Source organism: Python bivittatus, unplaced genomic scaffold (assembly GCF_059951505.1).
Source record: "Python bivittatus isolate LINGU-HERP-01145 unplaced genomic scaffold, Pbiv_v1 ctg000980_np1212, whole genome shotgun sequence".
In the NCBI taxonomy this organism is placed as follows: Eukaryota; Metazoa; Chordata; class Lepidosauria; order Squamata; family Pythonidae; genus Python; species Python bivittatus.
The window spans coordinates 29,517,606-29,541,761 of NW_028277125.1; the positions used below are offsets into that span (position 1 = coordinate 29,517,606).

General features: G+C 35.9%; 1 protein-coding gene across 1 annotated transcript in view; it reads left to right on the forward strand.

Moving 5' to 3' along the window:
* Positions 1-21,911, forward strand: part of COL4A4 (collagen type IV alpha 4 chain) — a 66,641-nt gene extending 44,730 nt beyond the window's left edge. The window contains exons 33-45 of the mRNA XM_088132224.1: positions 978-1,052; positions 3,229-3,336; positions 4,056-4,163; positions 6,537-6,608; positions 7,148-7,276; positions 8,087-8,194; positions 9,966-10,121; positions 10,227-10,325; positions 12,923-13,057; positions 13,859-13,975; positions 14,348-14,536; positions 16,100-16,386; positions 21,345-21,911. Of these exons, the coding sequence (XP_087988350.1) occupies positions 978-1,052; positions 3,229-3,336; positions 4,056-4,163; positions 6,537-6,608; positions 7,148-7,276; positions 8,087-8,194; positions 9,966-10,121; positions 10,227-10,325; positions 12,923-13,057; positions 13,859-13,975; positions 14,348-14,536; positions 16,100-16,386; positions 21,345-21,608 (1,847 nt within the window). The 3' untranslated portion in view covers positions 21,609-21,911. The remainder of the gene's footprint in view (positions 1-977; positions 1,053-3,228; positions 3,337-4,055; positions 4,164-6,536; positions 6,609-7,147; positions 7,277-8,086; positions 8,195-9,965; positions 10,122-10,226; positions 10,326-12,922; positions 13,058-13,858; positions 13,976-14,347; positions 14,537-16,099; positions 16,387-21,344) is intronic.
* The last annotated feature ends 2,245 nt before the right edge of the window (positions 21,912-24,156 follow it).

Consider the following 24,156-nt stretch of genomic DNA (forward strand, 5'->3'; position numbering starts at 1 on the left):
TGAATTAAAATGATTTGGAAGAACATGATTAATAAGTTAATGAAAATTTTTGGGACTGAGCCAAAGAAATCTTAATCAGGTGTATCTGAAAGCCAACTCCATTGTAAACAACAATATTTGGTTCCCAGAAAACACAAATATTAGTTCAGATAACATAGTAAAAGACATAATTTGATTGATAGCATGCATTTCTAAAAAGAAAAATTAATGGGTAGATTGTATAGAATTGAAGTACCCCTTCAATTTATTCAGTATAGAACTAAAAATTACATGATTCTGTCTTATGTTCATAGAAGAATAAATAGTTAATTGCATAATTTTGGTACAACTGAGAATAATGGAGTAAAATAAGGAAGCTAAACCCCTTATTTGATACTAGTTCAGATAACATAGTAAGTTACATTTCTGAAGGAAACCAACAAATTACTTGCATGCAGAAAAAACTTAAGGGAGGATGATTTAGGCTCAGCTTCTGGCAGTTGTTCTTGATTTTCATCTGAGAAGATGATGGTACCAAGCGTTAACAGTGATATTATAATAATATAGTATTTCAGAAAGATCATGTGAGTTTGCTGCATAAAGAGTCTCAGTTCATACAGTTTCTGGAGCTGGATAGATAGAAGCATCTGTCAAAGCAAAATTAGCTAAACTGAAACGGGGTTCCAATTCACAGTGCTTAAGAAGTGGTAGAAAATGGCTCAACTTTCTTCTCATATAACTGATGCTATAGAAAGTTTTTAAAAAATAATGTTAATTTTCCTTTAGTTACAGAGAGTCAGAAATGTCTTTTGAAATCATTCTGTTAAATTATGTAAAATAATTTCATGATTTTGGTCATGCTGTTATAAAAATGAAAAGCCCTGAATAGTCTGAAATGTGGATATTGGCATGACAGGTGCAAAGAAAAGTGATCTACTTGCTGACTTGATAGGCAAGGATAGCTTTTGCTCATAACATCAGTTTCTATTGTTCTGCAGGTAGTAGAGGTGACCCAGCTACTCATCATGGTCCACCTGGCAAGAAAGGCCCTATAGGAGTTCTAGGATCACCAGGTGATGTTATTTTTAATTATTTAACAACAAATTTTCAAGTTTGTTACCTAACTTGTCCAACTTTTGTTTTGTGTAATAAAAGGTCCATATTTTATACTGCAGAAATATTTACTATGTATATAAATATTCTCACAAACAGCATTACATTTGAAAAGATGATATCCGTTAGTGCAGAAGAATAGCTATGATATAGGTAATCTTGGACTCATGGCATGTTTATTAATGCATATGTCTGACAATGCTGGGTAGTGGTCTGTTTTAACTATATAGCAGAAAGTACAAAAATGTTTGTGTTGTCTTCCAATGGGTTTTGCATAGAACTCCTAGAAAAAGAAATTATCTGCTGCGGCTTCCGGGGGAGGTATGGAATAAGACAGAAGGAGCTCTGTGAAAGTAGAACTGATGACTGTGGCAAAGGCCAAGGAATTACGGAGTAGGCCAGTTCCTTGGAACCTCTCTGGCTAAGGAGAGGACAGGAGATCACCTACATGAGCTTCAGATGTCTGTTCCTCATGAGGAGACTGCAGGACAGCGGTTTTCTGTGGGTTTGAGCACTGGGAGGCAACGGGATTAGCCATCTTGCTTGCAACTGAGGTGGAGACTTTTAAAGGACACTAAGTTAGCAAACATCACTTTCTAATCATTTTCAGAAATTGCTCATTAACTACTTCTAAGTTATTAGAGATCTTTGGACTGACAAGTTTGAAAATGCCAAGTGAGTCTGCCTTCAATTCTGAATGAAAGAAAATTTTAATCATAAGCTTAAGAATTGAAAGAATCTGAAATAAACAACAAAAAAGCTAAATAAGATTTTGATCTTAGAAAGTTATAAACCAAATAAGAGTCCAGATAAAACTGGAATATTGAAACTTTTACAATAAGATTTTGGAATTAATTATGAAGAACAAACTTCTTCAAAGCTTCTTGTGGGAAATAGAGTAAACAAAGATAAACAATTTCATGATTTCAAAAAGTGGGCACTAGAGGGAACTAAATTTTTTAGGTACAGGAAAGATTTACAAGCCTGTAAAGTGTTGCAAAATCTTCTAACAGTGAAAATACTGAAGGAGACTTTTGAAGAATGGAATCAGAAAATAGTAGCCACAATATCAACAATGTCAGTAAAGATGTCTCTTCTATGGATAAACTATGTCCAAAAGGTGTTATTGAAGAAATGACAGATGGAGAACAGATTTTAGCTGACAAGATAGAGATGGTATCGAGTGGATTTACAACTGACAAGCCAAGAGAATGACTTAGATAAGGATGTTTCACTGGATCTACAAAAGAATCTGGCTGAGATTTTAAAATTAAAAAGGGATATACAAATGACAAACCAAGAGAGCTGACAGTATAATAATTCTAGTTTCATCCTAATATTAATCCACAGTATTTTTTGCATCATTGTATGAATTTGCACCAAAATTTCTTTGCTTTTTCACAAGTCCATCATGCATGGTAAAAAAGTCTCCTCTTCCTTTTCACACTTCCAGCACTGGTTTGATATTGCTTTATACATTTTTGGCTGGGGTAAGAATTAGTGGTATTTTTGTTCACTGCCACCAGAATGTCCATAGCTAAACACTGGAAAGATAAAACTATAATGTTGGAGCTTTAATACCAAAATGTTTGGTATTATGGCATATTGCCATAGCTGAGAAATTGACCTACACTCTTCAACTGCATTCTGGTCAAGCTAAAGTTAAAGCCTTCTCAAATATATAGTCTGATTTTATATCTTATGCTAACCAGGGAAAGCATAACTGTTTTGTGCCAGATGAATATATTAATGTGTAGGAGATATATTAAGGAATTATTAATAAGTGGTTTTATTAATTGTTTTTCTTGCCCCCTTTTTAACCCTTATATGTATGCGCTGAATTTTATTGCACTGCTTCTAGTTATTGTAATTTTTTTTGAAATAACTATTTTTTAAAAAGTTCATTATCTTACCTATAAACTATAAATATTATGGTTATTAGAATGCTTTCATTGTAATTCAGAATTATTCTTCTCTTTACCTTTTGTGTAGATCATTATCTGATGATGAACACAGGCTCATGGTTAGGTTTAGATGCCAGTTGCAATATCCATCTCTCTAGAATGAGAACTGAAATAAGCATGTTCTACTGAAAAATGTTTACACTAAAATTTGATTGTTTTGTGGTTGTTTAAGGACTTCCTGGATTACCTGGAGACCAAGGTGTACCAGGTGTTCAAGGGGAACCAGGAAGACAGGGCTCCAAAGGGTTGCCTGGATATGCAGGAACACCTGGATTCCCAGGTGAGGAAGAACTAAAGAAAAATTGGATGAACATTAAAACAAGTATTATGAAATATGATGATGGACAAGACAGTGAAAGAGAAGATATGAATAATGGAATAAGACTAAAAGGAAGACAGTAATAGAAATGTAGTTTATACATTCATAATATTATCCTCACAGCCATGTGAAAAAATAGCCTTTTTCTTCAGCCTAGGCCAGGGGTAAGCAAATTTGTTTTGGCCAAATGCTGCACTATTTAGTCCATGTTTTGATTGCCTTTGATGGCTGCAGGGGCATTCAATGGCATTTCCAAATGTCCCCCCCTTCCTCCTCCTCCTCCTCCTCCTCCTCCTCCTCCTTCTTCTTCTTCTTCTTCTGGTTTTGAGGTGATTGGGCAGGTTTAAACTGAAAAATAGGTCTTTAAGCTTGAATGTGCTTAAATGCAAAATGGGTGTTGTGGGGTGGACTGTATATTGTTTCCCGCTGGCCTGTGTCAAAAGGATAGTAAATCCACAGTCCAATGTGCTTTAATTTTTGATATGCCACTATTTATATTTCAAATTTGTCACCGCCGATCTTACTGCAAAGCACCTCTGGGTGGTTCTGAATGCATTCCTAGATTTATGTTATTTCTAGAGATTCTCATCACCATGTTGCTAAATAAAATATTAGGGAGAATTATAACAACATGAGAGAGAATAATAAATGCTGTATGGGAAATGTCTGTTTTACTTTAGGTGCACAGGGAGCTGCAGGATTTGCAGGATCTCCAGGTGAACAAGGTAAACCTGGTTATTTGGGACCTCCAGGTTTCCCAGGATTACCTGGTAGCCCAGGTAGAAAAGGTAAATATTGTGGAGAAAAATTATTACAGATGTCAGTGCATAGCATAGCATTAAAATGCAAACATGATTGTTAATGTAAATGTAGGGCATAAACTGGTATTTTGAAAACAAATGTCTAGGCTACTTATTCCATTATGTTAGGGGTATGTCTTTAGTGGAAGGAGATTTAAAATTTTGAATTACCTGTGGATCAAAAGTAGGAAGATCAAAATAGATTGTGCATGCAGGTTTCATAATTTGATTGGCCCAGATGTATGCATTCTATACAGACCAATTCTTAGGTGTAGCTACTGTCAAATTATAAAACTGTAGGTGTTTGGGCATAGATGTGATCGATTGACATATGTCGTTACGCTGATGTGTAGATACAGTGTTAAATGGATGTATCCTAAAGACATTTCAGCCACCATGAAACCAATTATGATGGTCCAACGGTCCCCAGTTTAGGGATGCTAGTTGGCAACTTGGAAATTTGAAACATGTCATGGTTACCAGGCAGGGCGAGGCATTCCATTGGAAAGGGTGACTCCAGAAAGCTTATTGTGCAATTGAAGCACCTCTCTTCAAAGCATTAATGTAGCTGTGTCCTCTGAAAGCCTCCACACAGCTACTTCAGTTGTTTTCTCTGGGGTTCTGCACACTTTTCTGTTTGTTTTCACTGGGACTGCCAGTGGAGAGAAGTCTTTTTTTTCCCTAAAGGGATGAGCACACTTTCAACATACCGCTATGTGGGGCCCAGAAAAAGTTTTGGAAATAGGTTGTTCTTTGCAGAATGCTAGGTTCTTATTTTTTAAGAAATAAAATAATATTCTAAAGAAGCCAGGTGAGAAAGGGAGCTTGGTGGGCACCAAGGGGGTGTCATTAGGTACATTAAGGTCCAAGTCACTGCACTGGGTATCCAAATAACAAGTACGAATAATAGTAGTAACTTTGCATTTGAGCTTGCAACTGATAAGTAAAACCAGCTAACAAGTTTGATGAGGCATCTGGCATCACAGTTTTGTTTCAAAAGTAAAATAAAAAACAGATGCAAGTGTTATTATATTCAAACCTGTGCAAAATCATCAAACTGGGCCACTGATCATCCTTTCATTTCCCTCCTTTGGTCAAATTAGGAGAAAACAAATAGGTCTTCAGTTAATTTCAAACACTACTGCTTCTTTGTTTATCACCAAATCTAAAACGACTCATTATGATTTACAATGCAGATGAGACATAAAACATAAGTTACTGTTTTATGGTCTTATAATGCACAATTATAAGACCATAAAACAGTAACCATAGCAAAACATAAACACATAATATAAAATAAGAAATAAAACAATAAGCATTGCCAACTCTAATCAAGGCAGCACTAACTTTTCAAGGCTATGCAGAAGAGTTCTGTTTTAACAACTTTATAGAACAATGCCAGGGTGGTGCAAATTGGATTTGGGGTGGATAGGACAGTTTCATAGAGTGGAGGTAGAAAATTATCTCCAGATCTCCACTCGTCTCACTTTCTTATGTGGGAACATGATGCATCTCCAAGTGGGAAGAACACACAGAATGGGCTGGTTTTACCCATGCAGGTATTTACATTCTAGATACCTTCTTATTAGCTTTTCAGAAAATCAAGGCAAAGTTCAAAATCTGCAAATGACGGGATATTTAGGGCTATGATAGACTACCTAAACATGTCAGTAGGAAAATTCCCCCAGTGTTAGGAATCTTTTTGGATTCATGAGAATTTGGAGATAGGGCAGCTTAATGATTCTTACGTTTCTGTAGAAGCTATTATCTGTTGTCAGCAACCCTAACCTGACCATGTCATAAGTGATAGAAATATAAAATCATAGAATGTAAAGGAGATCTTCTAGTCTGACTCCGTGCCAACTGCAGGAATAAACTACTATAGCATTCTGCTTCAGATGCAAGGGAAATACCATAGAAATATATTTTTAAAGAATCATACTTTTTTAAAGAACTGTTGAGCCAACAATTCTAATTTAGACAAGTTCCAAACTTCTGCATCTTGTCTCAGAATCAAAACAATTATTCCCTTCTTATATTTCCTTCTCAATGAAATCAAATAAAAGGAATTTAGGATCTTTACTTCATACTTCCATTCCATTTTAACCACCTTCAGAAAGTCTTTGGCAGGTATTAAATATGTTCTGCGAAATACCAGGGAATAGGTTGGTAATGGACTAAAAAAGTTGCAATTATGATTTTATAATTGGATTTATCCTTTTGGAAGTAACAAAAAGTTTACATCTGCTAAATATTCTGACATGGTAAACTTCAGGTAAACTTTTGATAGACAAATTGTTCAAATGCATTTGTTGTCTTTTCCTTAATTCACTCCACCCTATTTTTCCCAAAATATTAAAGGCTTATTGGGATCACTTGGATTAAATGGTGTAAATGGACAAGAAGGTCAAAAGGGTTTGCCAGGACCCCCAGGTAAAGAATGAAACATTTTATGCTATGTTTTTAAATTAAAGACAATATCAGGAAACAATAGTTTAAATTTAATAAAATTATGAAGCTTGGCTCCTAATGACATTAGTTACTTCTAATACTAACTAGTAAAGACATGAAATAATTAATATTATTATACAGGAATGTCTACTGAAGGAAACAATTATACTGCAAAAAAAAAAATCAACTGACTGTATTTTGAATGAAACATTCATGATGTAATCAAAAGAAAGGCTAATTATCAGAGAAAACTCTAATGAGTCTTTGTGCATACACATAGTATTACAAGATTACCCATGGTACTTTCCAGCAGCAGCCTCTCACCAATGTTGCTTTGCAGAATTTATTGACCTTAGTTGTCTTTTGGAAGGACTGAAGGATTTGATATCCCAAACAGGAAAGCTGAAAAATCACATATTGAATAAATTTAGCTTCACTTGGATAGAATCAAAGGAAAGAATCATTTATGTCATTAAATCCAACACTCATTCCCTTTCTCTCATTATTATTCTGTTATAAAGGTTTAAGTGAAATGGGACCTCCAGGGTGCACTGGAGAACCAGGGCTAAAAGGTAACAGAGGAGAACCTGGGGTTCCAGGAAGTACCCATCCAGGCCCCCCTGGAGAGAAAGGCCTAAGAGGTCCTCCTGGTAAGTAGTGGATTTCTTAATTAAAAAAAAAATGTCTTTGGTTATCCATGTTGTGGGAAAAATGCCCACTTAAATTATGAACCAAAATGACTGGAGATAAGTGAAACAAAGTATCTTTTGTTGGCATGCACAACTACAGTGATTATGGGGCTCCTCGCTAAAGGAACGCAGAAGAGCCCTGAGCATAGCAAGGTTACAGGCTATATACTTTGGGTTTGTTACAAAGGAATGATGAAAGAAAATATTGCAAATCACAGTATGACCTCTAAACCAGAATGCCTTTGATAAAACATTTGGGGATGACCTTATTTTGGCACCCTACATGCCTCTACGCTATTAGAATTTTATGTTACTGGAATCATCATTTAGTTCTATAATCAATGACTTTATTGTCCTTATATATTGCATCATTTCACACCATTCCTTTTCACACTGTTAAGAAGGGCAACAGTCTGATTTCCAATATGTGTTTCCATTCCAGGATCAGAGCCTTCTGCTTCTAAGTAAATGACTAATGTAAATTAATTCAAATGCATTAAAGCTCCACACCCAGTTGATAAACAATGTTTTGATTCTTTCAATAGCTACAGTGATAATTTATTGCATTCTCATGCAATCACTTTTCGCATAATGATTAAAACAACAGATGTGCAATATAAGGAAACTTTTCTTAAGTAAATGTGATAGGAGAAAGGAAGTATATAAAACATGGCCAATATTAATATTTTATCTCTACTCTTTTTTTCCTTTATTTTATTTATTTATATTTCAAATTTGTCACCACCTATCTCACTTCCACCTTCCTTGCAGGTAAGCCAGGTATCTCTGGGCCTGCAGGCTCTATGGGTCAGCCTTCTGAAAATACACTTTGTGGCTTTCCAGGAGACCAAGGTCCAGCTGGCTCAGATGGTATTAGAGGTACTTTTAAAACAATATTTGAATAGCAGAATTGCAAGAGTTGATTGAACCACTTAAAATCTTTTGACTTCTTCCAGAAATGCTGTTATGGAACTTTTTTTGTTTGTTTGTTTTTAAATCCATACTGGAAGTAGAAAAGGACCCTCCTCTTAGAGAATCTAAAAAAAAAAAAAATCGTCTTTTACTAGGTTTTTGTTGTGCAGCTACTGAAAAGCTTTGGGGCAAGGGCAGCCTTTAAAAAATGTTACAGATGAATTGCTTGCTTGCATTTAGTTAGAATAACAAAACTGATTACCCAGCAAGATTTGTCTTGGGCATATCAAAAGAACTTTAAAGATATGTATGATAATCTGAACAGAATAGTATGCCCTGTAGGCATAAAGGAGTCTTCCAAAACTTTTTACAGCAATCCTGTAAATGTAATTCCATATTTTCATCTGGTTGGGGATGATGACATCTACTGTTGTGATATTTAAAATTAATATTTTTGGCAAATCAAAGAAACAAAATAGTGATAAGAAAATTTCAATATTTTCAGTGCCACAGGCTTTTTTGGCAAACACGCGAGAACAAGAAATGTAAGCAAGAAAAGATCTATCTATGTTGGACAAGAAGTAATATTATATATTAGGTTAAGAAGTAAAACTAAGAAATTCTTATATTATAGTTATCAGACAATTGAAGTGTATAGGGACAAGGGAAATAATTTTAAGTTAAAATGGGAAACGTTAGCCACACATTTCATATTTCTAAAAATCAGTAGATAACTGCTCTTTGTGATTGATTTAAAATCTTCCCATGTGTTTGTTCAAAGGAAAATATGTTGGTTTGTATCACAGAAAATATGTACCTATGTGCCTGCTAGAAATGTGGGAAATTATTAACTTCAATCACATATGGAAAATAAATAAAAACAATTATTTAGGGGCAGGGGACTTACAGCATATTTGAACAGAGTGACTGGATATTTTATTTTGAGCTCTCTGATCATCTTGCTTGGACAACTTAAGAGATTTATAATAGAGGAACATGCAAAACCTGATAGGGCATCTTTAACAGCTGCAAAATTAACCATAGCTACTAATGGAGGCAAGCCAGTACAACCTCTTTAAAGAATGACAAAGAGAAAAAAGGCGGTGCATTGTCTCAATAGCTAAATTAACAAAATTTATTGAATTTGCATGAAAATAAAAAATGTGTACAACTTATATAAAAAAAGATAATTCAAATTCCTGCATTATTGGTATGAATTTTTGAAGTGAGCACTGGATTGTTACTTTCACAATAGTGAAATGCTTCACTATTGGTATTATGTAATTTATATTTGACTTTTATAAGATTTTGAGTTGTGTGTATTAATATTTGTGTGTTTGTGTGTGTACACACACACACACACACACACACAATACCCTAACCTCTCTTAAATGTTATTGGAAGAACTAAAAATTCAGATTGAAAATACAGTTTAGTGAAAAGGAACATGATTCGTATGCAGAAATTTCAGGTGCGATCTCTGACAATTCCATCAATGGCTGGAAAGTTCCCTAATTAAAACCCCAAACCTGCTATCAGTGTGTAGACTACACTGAATTATGTTTGACTGGTATAAGGCAGCTTCTTACTTATAATTAAGCCAAACAAGAATGGAAAGCTAGTTGTCTACCTTACAAATTAGAAGCCACAGTGACCTTTAAAATTACTAAAGGGAAAGTCTGCAGACACTTATTTCTGAAGTCTGTTTTGTTTTCAATTGTTTTAATTTTTATTTCAGGTCTTCCAGGTAAACCTGGCCCTCCAGGAAAAACTATTCTTATTAAAGGAGATCCAGGGGATTGTGGTACTTTGGGCCCACCTGGCACTCCTGGCCCACGTGGTAAACAGGGAACCAAAGGTATTTCAGGAAACCAAGGAAGAAAAGGCTCAAAAGGTATGTTTGAAATTATTGATTTAGCATATATTAGATTTGAGTTTCACATTGGAAATTTCTTGTAGTAGGGATATGACACTGATCCCTTTTTTTCTCGTTGTTAAGGTCCAGTAGGGACACCTGGTCTGCAAGGACCGCCTGGTGCCCCTGGGGAGCCTGGGGCTCAAGGTTTTCAGGGTCCAACTGGTCCTATGGGCCATAAAGGTAATTTTTAGCATTTCAGGCATTTATTTTTTTCTCCTGACAATTTTGAATGTATGTTCTGATAGCCAAATTACAATAAATAACAGTAATTTTGAAATCCGGTGATGTGGATAAAAATTCTCCAAGTCAGTTTAGATAGCTTACTCATAATTTTTTCTCTTACCATTACAATGAAAGATGATGCCAGATGTGTTAGTCTGACTCTGCCATTAGGCTGAGTCATCTCAAGCAGATCACTGAAAGGGAAACACATTGTTATTTATTTTATTTATTATAATTTCATTTTTATTGTCAGGAGGGGGAGAATATCTTGTTGCATTTTCATTCTCAGTGGTGAATAAATACATTGACTAACTTTGGGTGCTAGATCATCTTGGGTTGTTTGTTTGTTTGTTTGTTTGTTTATTTATTTTTCAAATTTGTCACCGCCCATCTCACTGTGGAGTGACTCTGGGCAGTTTACAGTAAAACTAGAATAGATATTGCTATTGCTCCTAAGGCAGAAAAATCTTGAACTCACCCTCCAAGTCATAGCAATTCTTGTTGTATTCCTATGCTAATCTGTCTCCATGATTTTCTTCCTGCATGTCAAATGGCTGTCATGATCTGATTCTTGGCATTTATTCTACTAGGTCACAGAGGTAAGCTACAGAAGATGAGTGTATTTTAGAAAGTATTTCCTTGAGTGCTTCTTGCTTCTCCATTTAGCCTCAAATTTTATTCTGTCGTCTTAATTAAAATGTTCTAACAACATTCCATTCTACACATATTGCAGTTCCTTTCCTCCTGACCATAGAAGTTAAAGTCACTCTTCAGAAACTTTCCATCCCTTGCTGTTTTACTGATGTGGGGGCCAGGGTCAAGTACCGGGAAAGACAATCCCTTGGAAGAAGTTATATATATTTAGTAACTGGAATGGAGCTTTTTATCTCAGTGCTGCACAGAAATGAATAAATAATAGGGCTGTAGAGTGCTTTGGAAATAATTAGGAAAAGGTGCTTTGGAGTCCACAGGGGCAAGTGATAGCACCTATCTCTTTAAAGAATTGCATCTTTTCCTGGAATTGCATAATAATTGGAAACCACAGGGAGAAAGGAGAGCCTAATGAGAAAATTTGTGTGATGATACTATACTGTTTATTTATTTTCCAAATTTGTAAGACCACTTGACTTAGAACAATACAAATCAGAAAAGAGTGATGAACATCCAGGAAGAGCAAGATTATTATTATTATTTTTTTTTTGCCTAAGCCATTTCCTCAAAGGAGTTGCCATCCATCCTAGCCCAAGGCCTAGGAGAAGAGCTAGGATTTAAGGGCTCATTTAAGCAAGGTCAGGGTAGGGGCCATACGGATATTGGGGTGGAGGTGGGGGGGGGGAAATGCTCTTCTAGAAGGCAGGCAATGTTTAATTGACACTGTTTAATCAATGGGACCTGAAGTATGCCAACTCTGTCGGCTCAAACAGGATGGGCAGACAACACAGGTGACAAATGAGTCCTCAGATAACCAGGCCATATGCCATGAAGGCCTTTATAAATCATAGCTAGCACCTTGAGTTACACCTGTAAGCCTACTGGTAATCAGTGCAATTCATAAAGTAGAGGTGTTACATGGGTGTACTATGATATGCCCATAACTCATTTTGAACCAGCTGCAGCTTCTGAGTGTTCTTTAAGGGCAGCCCCATGTAGAACATATTGCAATAGTCCACATGTGTGGTGACCAAAGCATGAGTTGACTGTTCAGGCAGCCTTCCAGTCCAGGAATGTGTGCAATTGGTACATCAGATGAATCTGTGCAAAGGCCTCCCTGGCCACAGCTGCCCCCTGCTTCTTGAGCCAGAGCTGTGAGTCCAAAAAGACTCCTCCCTGAAACATCTTTATCCAAGCATTTGTTCAGGTTTAATAATTACATTCCTTTATCTACAGGGGTGGGAGCCAATGGTAGTACACAATCTGTCTGTAGCCTTCAGTGATCCATTCTGCAGTACTATCAGTTCTCTTCCCCTTTGCTTCTGTTACTCTGCCAGTGTTGACCTTGTAAAAATGTGGCTATTTATAGGACAATCAGGTTTTGAAGACTTAGCACCCCACTGGCAGCTTCTATGAGAGGATTCTATGGCTAATCATATTGCTGCCTGAGCAGCTGCTAAAACTGCCATCCCAGCCTTTATTAGCATGTCCTCCTGAGAAACCTCTACATCACAGAAATTATCATCAGGCCCTTCATGCCTCAGAACTTGCCTATACTTGCTCTGTAGCAACGCTGTCCTATTAAGATCTGATTTAACTGTCACACACTCCTAAAACTGGAGGGTGAGCCATAATTCCCATTTCTAATTAAAAAAAAAAAAAGTGAGCAGTCTCCTTATAGCAACAGTCTTGTTCAATAATATCCATTCACCTTAAATGCAGCTGCTTAAGCCAAATCATGTTGATCAAAATGTACACATTTGCACATAATTATTTATTTGAGTTATTTGTATTCCCTTTCTACTGAATATAAAACAAAACAATTTAGTCAAACATTGAGAAGAATCTCTTTTTGCTACTGTCTAATGCACTCTTCACAAAGTATTTAATGCTGTGTGTTTCAGGTGATCCAGGAGAAGATGGAAAAGTTGATTACTCCTCATGTCCTAAGATTCCAGGGCCTCCTGGAGTATTAGGCCCACGAGGACCACCAGGCTTTGTAGGATTAAGAGGGCCAATTGGCTTTCCTGGTCCCCCAGGTAAAAGATTGTATGACTTCAGAAACTATGTAATAAGGAAGAGACAAAGTCTCAAAAATCTTTATTATGTATCTTCCCAAGATAGGGTTCGGCAACTTGTGGATGGAATGCTGTCATTTGTGGCCTCAAGACCCTACCCTCTTAAGTAGGAAGGCCAACATTGGAAGGCCAAAAAATTTAGGTCCATTTTGGGGGGCAGGTTTATCTTAGGGACCAAAATGGGTATCTTAAGCATCCAAGAACTACTTTAGAAATGTGAAGTGGCCACTTTTCTGCTTTGGGAATAAGGTATAAAATGAGTTCTGAAATCTCCCCAGTCCCTAAAATAAAAAGGCTGAGCATTTCAGCCCCAGCACTGTGGTAATATCCTGTAATTGGTCATGCTGTGCGTAGCTCCCTGACAGGGCATAACAAAGTATATCTATCAAAGGCTGAAGAACAGGCCCATCCCTAAGTTTGTGCACCCTCATTTTACCATGAGGTTTATGTCACACGTTTTTACGGTGTTTTCCTTCCATTGAACCAAATTTCTTATTCGACATCTAAAGCATGCTGGCTGGGCAATTCTGGGAGTTGAACTCCACACATCTTAAAGTTGCCAAGTTTGAAAAACACTGATTTAAAGTGTTATATATCTTGATAGAAGTGTAATGCCAAATCTATTTTTAGTCATCAGAAAGTCTGTGGTAGGCAACCCAGTAGAAGTCTGGTGCTTGTTCTAGGGACAGAAAAGAGGATGGCTATGTATGTATGTATAGTGCTGAATCATATCTACTTTCTAATAAATTTTTTGTATTTTAGGAAATAAAGGAGAAGAAGGTTCATTAGGTCAGCAAGGGCTGGAAGGCTTGCTTGGACCACAAGGACCTCATGGTGATCAAGGTGACATGGGAGAAAAAGGAAGCACAGGCCCACAAGGTAAATATTCTATTTCATTTGTTCTCCTTTTAGAAATATATTTCTTTTGCAAATGGATTATATTTATATACCCATGGTTGTGATTTTTACTTGAAGTTATTGAACCTGTATCCTGATGTTTCTGAAGGAGCAGAATCTGAGTCCTTTACACTTTTGAGCTCAAATCTCTGAAGAAGTTCAATTGAGAAACTTGCCATCCTATTGCCCATGCTATCTAATATATATATATTTATTTCTATTTAATTCAAAGTCTAGGAATCAAGATTCCTCACCCACTCTCATACTAATTCTAGAAAAGTAAATCTTTGATGTAGAAATGGGACCAACTTTTAAGTAGGTTCTTATTTGTCTACCTTTTCTCCATTTCTTAAGGTCCTCCAGGCCAAACTGGGATTCCAGGGCCACCAGGGCCAGAATCCAAATGGAGTAGCGGGTTCCTGCTTGTTTTTCATAGTCAGTCAGAAACAGAACCCTTTTGTCCTGAGGGAATGCCAAGATTATGGACTGGATACAGCCTGCTTTATTTTGAAGGGCAGGAGAAAGCCCATAACCAAGACCTTGGTGAGCATTATTATATCTTTATCAAAAAAAAAAAAAAAGGAATTGTAATGCTTTGTACTTTTATTGCCAATGGTGGTATTTAAGAAGTATATGTAATTGAAGATTTTCTCTTAGGTTTAAAGGGGAGCTTCAAATATTTGATCCCTGTATGAAATCTCAGTTAATATGTGTTAATTCCAGCTTACTTGGAACAATGAGTTCCATTCATTTTCATATATGACATTTATTAAAGTTACTTAGACACTGATGTTATCAGACTTTTTCTTGTAAGGCATAGCACCTGAATCTGAGTCTATGCTGTTCCACAAATGTATAGGATTGGGACTGTTTTCAATCTTGTGAGGTACCATTTGTGTTTTCACGTAATAGTTATTCTGTCTCGTCCCCTGCTTGAACCTTCATTATCAGGCTGCCTCTGCTGAAGGTTGAATGCCAAAAAGGTTGTATCTTTGGTTTATTTGTAATAATTTTTATATGCCTGAGCACACCCTCAATCATTACTAATTTCAAGCATGATTTTGGAGACAGCATTACAATCCTGATGTTACTACAAACATTTTAAAATGGGCTAAGTTTCTCGTGGCATTTTAGTTCATTTCAAAAAAGGCATTGTCCAAGTGTTTTGTTTATTATGGACAAGTGCCACTACTTCCATTTTAAAAAATATTTAAGTGTAAATAACAACATTTATTCACCTCTATTGGAACAATATTCATATAATCAAAATTAAAGGATTGGTTATAGTAACATCATTGATGTTTTCTCTAAAGAAGACTGGGGTTGCAATTTGTAGCCTATTACCTGAATTTATGAATTAGAAATCAAAACTTTTTATGGTGGTTTGTTGAGCAAAACATGTAACCTCACTTATTCTGTGCCATACTATTTGTCCATTTATCTCAGAGATATTTAGTAGGCTTGATTCATCAGGGGTTCAGACAAAAGACCGTTCTAGTCTTATCTAATGATGTTGCAAACTGACATTTGACATTTATTTTCTCCGACTGGACTGTATCTTTTCTCTGTTTTGAAAATATTTAATTTTATTTTAAAATTCCCATAGTAAGAAAATTGATTACAGGTAGTCCTTGGGTTAAGAACGCCCAGTTTATGGACAACCCACAGTTAAGAACAGAGCCTACTGTAGCAAAATTTGAGTTAAATACACAACAATTTGAGTTAAATACACAATGGTTCGAGTTAATTACACAATACTACTTACACAGTATTATACAATAATATTGTTCCGGGTTACATACAAATTCGACTTAAGGACAGACCTTGGGAACAGAACTCGTTCTTAAACTGGGACTACCTCTACATAGCACTTAAAAATATTCAGTCTCTACAGAAAACAAAAAACTGTCTGATTTGTGTAGCTGCTTATTCTGGGACACAGATATTAGCTTTTGTTTAGAAATTCTGTAAATACATTAAAAAAAATCCTTATGTATCAGTCACTTACTGGTTATGTAGAACTAAAGTGAGATAAGGAATAAAGCTACTCATGCTATTATTAATATTGCTAATATTGGTAATTATTAAATCTTAATTGGCTTCTAGGTCTCGCTGGATCCTGTCTCCCTGTGTTTAGCACTATGCCTTTTACCTATTGCAATGTCAATCAAGTCTGCTACTATGCAAGTCGAAATGATAAATCTTACTGGCTCTCAAGTGCATCTCCTTTGCCCATGATGCCCCTCTCAGATGAAGAAATAGAGCCCTATATTAGTAGATGTGCTGTATGTGAAGCTCCTGCCCAAACCATTGCGGTTCATAGTCAAGATCAATCCATTCCTTCCTGTCCACCAAACTGGAGAAGTCTTTGGATAGGTTACTCATTTTTAATGGTAAGGCTGAATACTAGTATGATCTAACATGGAATATTAAGTCATCAAAAAACTTAGTATGAATTCCTGTGATACTGACTTGATAACTGCAGTTTTCATTTGTTTATTAACAGAAGATGCTTCTTTCTTTCTGAGTATTATTTGATAAAATCATCACAGTATCTTATTTTATGCTTAAGCATACTGTAACTGAGCAGTTGATCCTATATGAGAAGTAAATGAGTATGATATAAACCAAAAAGCAGCCTTTTCTTTTCTGTTATTCAAAAATGAAAATTGCAGTTAACATTTACTTCACCTCTACATTTTTCCTATTAAATATTGGTACAATAAAAGTATAATGAACTTGATTCTTATTTTTAAAAAGTAAACATAGAGCAGACAACTTTACTGAATGAAAAGTCCCCCATATATTATTTAAGTATATATTCCATTAACTATGGTAATGCTTTTTTCCCCCTAGATTTATTTTATTTTATTATTTTATTTATTTTACATTTGGATTTCATTGTTTGGGGGATAATAGTTTTACAGGCAGTCCTTGCTTAACAATCAGAATTGGGACCAGCAACTCTGTCACTAAGCAATGCAGTTGTTATGCAAGACCATGTGACCATGACAGATTTATGACCTCACTTCTGCTGTGGTCATTAAGCAAATCACCAGCAGTCATTAAGTGAGACATCACATGACTGTGACTTGCAATTTTACTGCCGGCTTCTCCACTGACTCTGTCAGAAACTGGCTGTGAAATGCGCAAATGGTGATCACGTGCTGCAACAGTCATAAACCACGGGGACTCTGCAACAGTCATAACTGCAAGGACCGGTCATAAAGTTACTTTTTCAGTGCCATCGTAATGTCAAATGGTTGCTAAACAGGGCAGTTGTTAAGCGAGGACTATTCTGGACCTCACAGTCCTGTAGTCATGAACAAATTAAGCCAATTATTAGTAAGGTTTCAGTCTACCATAATCAATTACAGATCAGCTGTTGTAAGATCAACATACTGAAATATCTAAGTTGCAAAATATTTAGCAGTAGCAATGGTCATCAGAAACCAATGGTTTGCTCTATAACTAGCTAAATCTGGGTTTTATTTTTCTACCAACTCTCCTTCCTTCCTTCCTTCCTTCCTTCCTTCCTTCCTTCCTTCCTTCCTTCCTTCCTTCCTTCCTTCCTTCCTTCCTTCCTTCCTTCCTTCTTTCCTTCCCAAACTTACATGACTGCCCATCTACCAGAAACAACTCTGGTACCATTTTTACATTTGTTGATTACATTGTTCCTGGCTCTTCCATTAATTTGTAAATAGAAGATTGCCATACATTATAATATTCTTTCGTTTCTGTTGAGTATGATATATTCATATCATATTAGCCTTTATTATGTACTAAATGCCACTGTTTGCATGTTTCCTTCATTTATTGTAAAATTCCATTGATTTTGGCCATTGAGCAAATAACTAAAATGTCTTTACAGCTTTTTTTAAAAAAACAAATGGCTTATTCTACGTTTAATAGCTATAGGAAATAAAATATTTTAATAATTTATGGTTTTTGATATGTAAAATGCTATTTATCTGTTCAGGACATCCAGTTGCACATCTGGGAACAGTCAAGAGTTAAGTGTTCTCAGTCAGACCTGGTGTAATGAAATATAGAGGAGTATAATACTTAGCTAACAAGTTGGCAATCATCCATACATATTTCTTAACAGGTTAAAAGGTGGCAGAAAATGTAGTAAAGCAATCCAAGCATTCATTTTACCTTATTATAATAAGAAGCATTGGGTAGCATTACATACAGAATAATATTTAATTATCAGACATCGTAATAGGTTCACTAGCACCTAAGGGGCAAACTACATATTATGTTACTGTGTAGCAAACAGACAACCCTGCTCGTTTTATGTTTATTACAAGAAATGTACAGGACGGCTCCATCAGAGCTCCTCTCAGCTGCTTCATTTGCAAACTGCCACGTAAAGATTAGAAGAACCCCCACTGAAGTCAGTGGAATTTACTTTTTAACATAGAAGGATTCAGAAATTAAGCATCTGGGAAGAACTTTAAGTCCCCATCTTGGTGGTGTGATATAATTACCCAGAGAAGTGATTAGGTCCCTCCAATGGATGTATTCAAATAGAGGCTAGACAGTAATTTTCTAGGGATGCTTGAATTTTTGGGCTGAGCAGGGGATTGGACGTGGTAGTCTAAATGTCCCAGCCCAACTCTAGGTTTATGTGAAATGCAGAAACTTGTTAGAGCTTTATTCAGTATGATACTGTTGTATGGTTGATGGTCCACATTTATATTTAGCAGTAGCAATGGTCATCAGAAACCAATGGTTTGCTCTATAACTAGCTAAATCTGGGTTTTATTTTTCTACCAACTCTCTCTTCTTCCTTCCTTCCTTCCTTCCTTCCTTCCTTCCTTCCTTCCTTCCTTCCTTCCTTCCTTCCTTCCTTCCTTCCTTCCTTCCTTCCTTCCAGTTTCAGAAGTCTCAGGCCTTATGTATGTCAGGTAGTGAGAAGGCTAGCCCAATGGACAGCAAGCAGGTCTAGAAGCCTGGTGGCTACTCTTTACCACAAATTGTCCAAATTGAAGGAATGTAGCAAGTTTAGTAATTTTTACGTTAGCCAGAAATCTTGAATTAGGCACCTATCATTTTCTAACTTTATCATCTCTATCATCTATCTATCATCTATCTCTATCTATCTCTATATCAATCAATCAATCATATTTATATGGCCACAGGATAAAGCACAGGATAAATTCCTAGGCCAAAAGGACTATGGAAGCAGTTTGAATGGCCCAGTTGCAACAGCATAGAATTGCTTAGGTCCATAGGCCCTAAGAGTGAGGGAATGAATACCTGATCTGTAGAACTTCAAGTCTGAACCTGTTTTCCCCTTAGCACCCTTCACCTGATTACAATACTGAAATTCAGAGTGGGTAACTTAGGAATCATTGCTCACTTAAGATAGCTAACACAGAATCTTGGGGGGCTGAAATATAAAAATTAGCACCTTAGATTGTAAGCCAATTGGCCCAGAACATTTATCCCCACTCCTACCCCCAGCCCACTAAATGTGGCAGGATGATGAGAATGCTCCCCAGGATCAACCAAAGGAGGAATGTGCTTCCTGCATTCAGAACAAGCTGCAGTTTTCAAACAGTTTTCAAGGCCATAGCTATATAGGATAATTATAACAATCTCTTCAGATGGGTTTTTGGCTGAATGTTTAATGCTTTAAATTTCTAAGTACAGTTCTCAGACACATTCTAAAATCTTTAACATAAGCTAGCCTTTGGATTTTCTTTAAGTATGCTTCTCTATTCTTTTTAGATATTTTACATGAAAATGAACCAGGGTAGTGAGTCTTTGCTTTCACAAACTCACAACTCATCACTCACATTCTCTTAATTATTGTCTCAAACATTGATGAAATCTGAATTTATTTATGCCAATCTAGTCTGAAGGAACGCTAGAAAACAAAAATGGCTACTACTGCCAGCAGGGGCTCAGTCTGTGACTGAGTTAGCATTTGGGTTATCCTTCCATGAGATACGTGGTTAAATTAATGGTAAGGTTAGTTTTTTGATGAATGTTTATGATTAGTGGTAGTTTTATGTATATGTTATGGTAGGGAGTTACCATGAGTAACAGTAACTTTTAGGGTGGAGCAGTTCTGTTTATTTATATGAATTTTTTGCCCGTCACAATCAAGAGACTCTCAATGGGTTACGATCACAACAATAAAAGTCTACAGTACAAGTAAATTATATAATAACAATAAACAGTTACCCAAAATTAAACCACAGATATAATCATAAAACAACAGATCAAAAAACAATAAAAATAGATGGTGACACCTATAAATCAAAACTACTCTTAAACAGTTCTGGTTTTAATCAGTTCCTGAAGCGTAATGAGGTAGGAACTGATCGGATTTCAGGCAGGAGTTCCATAACATCAGTGCCACCATAGAAAAACGTTTGAGGGTCTCCTTTCTCCAGTTATATAGCAACAGGAAACTATTAATAAATTATCCCAGGAACAACACATCAGGTGGCTGAAATTGAGTGGAGGAAATTATATTGGAAATACCTTGATGCCAAGCCATACTCTTGGCAGTAAAGATTAGGCTTCCCTGAGGTTTGTGATTCTATTTGGTGTGAGGGTTAAGTTATGTAAGAAGAAAGTAATGAAGACTTACTGGTAAATCTAATTGGTCCTGGATTTACCTTGTCTTTTGTCAATATCTACATTGGTTGGATCGCCAGGAACACTATCAGCTTAAATTGCTGGCATTGACCTTTTCAGATACGTGTTTAGAAATACCCTGATTGTACTTCATGTTCGTGTGCTCTCAAAGTTTATTAATGTTTTGTTTTAAAATTGCCACCTCATGCTTTAGGATTTTTTTCCCACTTAGTACCTACTTTCTTGAGTTACAGTTGTAGCCTGATCTTTAGAAGTTTCAAAAACTTAAAATTCTTCTTTTTGCAGGGCCTTTAGGAAGCTGGAAAAATGTCCTCCACCATTATTCGTTGTAGATTTATTCTGAAGTAATGCTAATAAGAAGAATTGTTTATACTATTATGCTGCATTAGGAAATATCCTACAGTGAATATTGTATTGTTTTACTGTGACTGATATTGTATATAATTTTGATCCCCCTGGACTGCATTTAGTTAGAAGTGCACACTAATCAGAAGTACTACTGCTACAGTTCCACTGGCTCCAGTCCAGATTAGGATTCCATCCAGGAACAGTAGTAAGAATAAATGGGAAAGGTCAACTGCCCGATGCATATTAAACATGTGTGCTTTGGCCCTGAATAATTAAAATTACAACTGTAGCTGGAGACTGCAATCTGATTGGAAATCAAAAGAAGCATTTATTCCTGAATATGAATGGTCAGATGGCATAGGTGATATTTATCTTTTTCTTTCAGCACACCGGATCTGGTGACCAGGGAGGGGGACAGTCCCTCATGTCAACTGGAAGCTGCCTGGAGGACTTCCGATCAGCACCTTTTATTGAGTGCCAGGGTCAACAAGGGACGTGTCACTTTTTTATTAATGAATACAGTTTCTGGCTAGCTACAGTGAATAATGAGTCACAGTTTTTATCATCCCCTCTCTCAGGGACTATCAAAGATGAACAAGAACAACGCCGAAATATCGGCAGATGTCAGGTTTGCATGAAATATGCCTAATGGATATTGGAACACTTCTTGAACAAAAATAAACCAGCTTTTCTCATCTTGGTGGCCTGTGTCAGTATTACATTTATATACTGACTACGAATTATGAGAGTTGTTTAGGGCACATGTAGATGGCACCCAGGAAAGAAAGAACTGGCATAAACCAACTGCAATAGATGAGAGAAGAACACCAGCTCATTTGTTGTTCAGTTGGTTTTATTGATTCATATAATTTTATTTAGGGTTGGGGATCCAAGTGACATCATCACAACTTAATATTGTTTTCTTTACTACTTCCATCAGATATGTTTTTCCATGTCCAGAGAGAATGAGAAGAGACAGAAAACATTGTACTAAAAATTCCACTTCACTTGAAAATACCACTTGATTTTTTTTCTATGGCAGTGAGAAAGCAGAGAAAAAAAAGTATTTTGCCTTTTCAGTACATGAGAGATACATCTATGTATCTATAGTATTTCAGATTTTTATATGTACCAATGATAAATTAGTTGCCTTGTTTAAGCACAAACAGATTTAGCAATGTTTCCACTTTTAAGGAACATTAGAAATGTAATAGCCAGTGGTCTTTATCTTAGAAACTCACCATTAGTCTCTGGCTTGGACAAAGCAAAGCCAAAGGTTTTCTGAGCAAAAGGTGCACTGAGTTTAATTTTTAAAAAAATGGAGGTAGAGGTTGCTTTTTGTGGGTAGCTGTAAGTAATGCAGAAGTTAAAAGCTTACATTTTGATAATAAAATGTCGTAAGATGATTTACGACCAAGATCAAGTATAATTTTCAATACTTGTCATTGAATTAATTCTGTAAAATATTTTAGTTTTAGTTCTATGTTAAGTAAAACTAGCAGTCAATTCAAGCCTCACTGCAAACTATTATACAGTAGATAGTAATATCCTGGCACTATTGGGACTACTGGCATCTTAAAAGGTGGACCTCTCCTGAAAAGTGAGATTTTCATTTTGGAGGCCATGCTGTTATATGCCAAAAGATTTAAGCACTCCTGGTCAAATTGTATGTTCTAATGGAAGCTGTTCACTCTTCACAAGACAAAGCAAATTATAACTCCTTCTGCATATTTGAGTGCCTACATACTATTCATGGCAGGTGCAGAAGTTAGGACATCTTTCCAGTCCATATTTTATGACATCTCTTTAGTGGCAAACCAGCTTCCAAAAGTTTCCTGTAATTACTTTAGAATCTTTCGGATCCTCCTTTTGGAATTTTTTTCCACTCTTCCCTACAGAACTCTTCTACCTCAGAAATATTTTGAAGTTTCCTTCAACTATTTTTTAAATATGAAATTTGAGTTAAGACTTCCCTAGCCCCATCTGAATGTGTTGCAAGCTGCACTGCCAATCTGTGCTCTACAACAGGAGCTCCAACTGATAGTGTTCAGGAGAAAGCTAGTGATATACTTCTTTTAAAAAGGACAAATCCTATGGATTGCCTGTTTACGAAGAAAGGAAAAGCAGGAACACTGAATAAACAATGTGACCCTGCCAAAAGCTATTATGGAAGTGGGCTGTATATAACTGTTCTAAATACTGTAAATTCTGTTGCACCTCACATTTCTGCATTATAGGAAGCATGATACAAAAAGCTAAAAGCCACAAATAAACGTAAGATTTAGCTTGTCCTTTCCATTCAGAAAACAGAAATAATGTTTAGATATTCAGTCCTTTATTTTTTTGATTTTTAGTTATATTGAATGAAGACCACTGACTTCAGATAATATGTTTAAAATACATATAATACAGAATGGACTTAATCCTATTAGGTTCCAGAGTGATAATAAATTTAGTTTTTCTTAAATGCATTAAATAATGTATCACTGACTGTCAACAGTAAGCTATTTATGTCATAGCACTTTCATGAAACCAGGTCTTTCCTTAATTATAACATTATTCAATCTATAAACAGAACACTGCAATAAGTGAGTTTATCTTGAGAATAAATCTCTTCTCAACAATCACTTTGGGTGAGGGTGGAGGGCAGGGAGGAATAAATTCCTGAACCTCATTTTACTAAATGTTAGCAATATAGGGCATCAAAGAAACTTACAGCTCGTAACAAATGTTTTAAAAAACCCTACATATTATTTTGTTTTCATGCAAAATGAAGTGAGTGTGGATGTTTGTGCATTTTTGGCTACTCATATTTTGACAATTTATTCTAGCCCTATACACCAATATGCTGGGCTGTCATGAGAAATGTACTGTTCCCATGGTAACTTCTACAGTCAGTGCTTAGGCTGTCACTGAAGTACTATATTTTACTTTAAATGAAGTATATTTCATGGCTGCTTTAAAATTTCACTTCAAACAGAAAATCTAATGGTACTCAAAATATACCTCCCATTTTAGACTGAAAATTAATTAAAATTTCATTTTTTACTTAGGATTGAAGTTTTTAACATTTATTTTTAAATAATTCATTGTTTAATGTTAAAATATATATCTAGAAATATAACGAACACTTGAAAGCATGTGAGGAAGATCATTCAAATCAGTCTCTCTTTGCTTCTCTGTAGGATGGTCCTCCA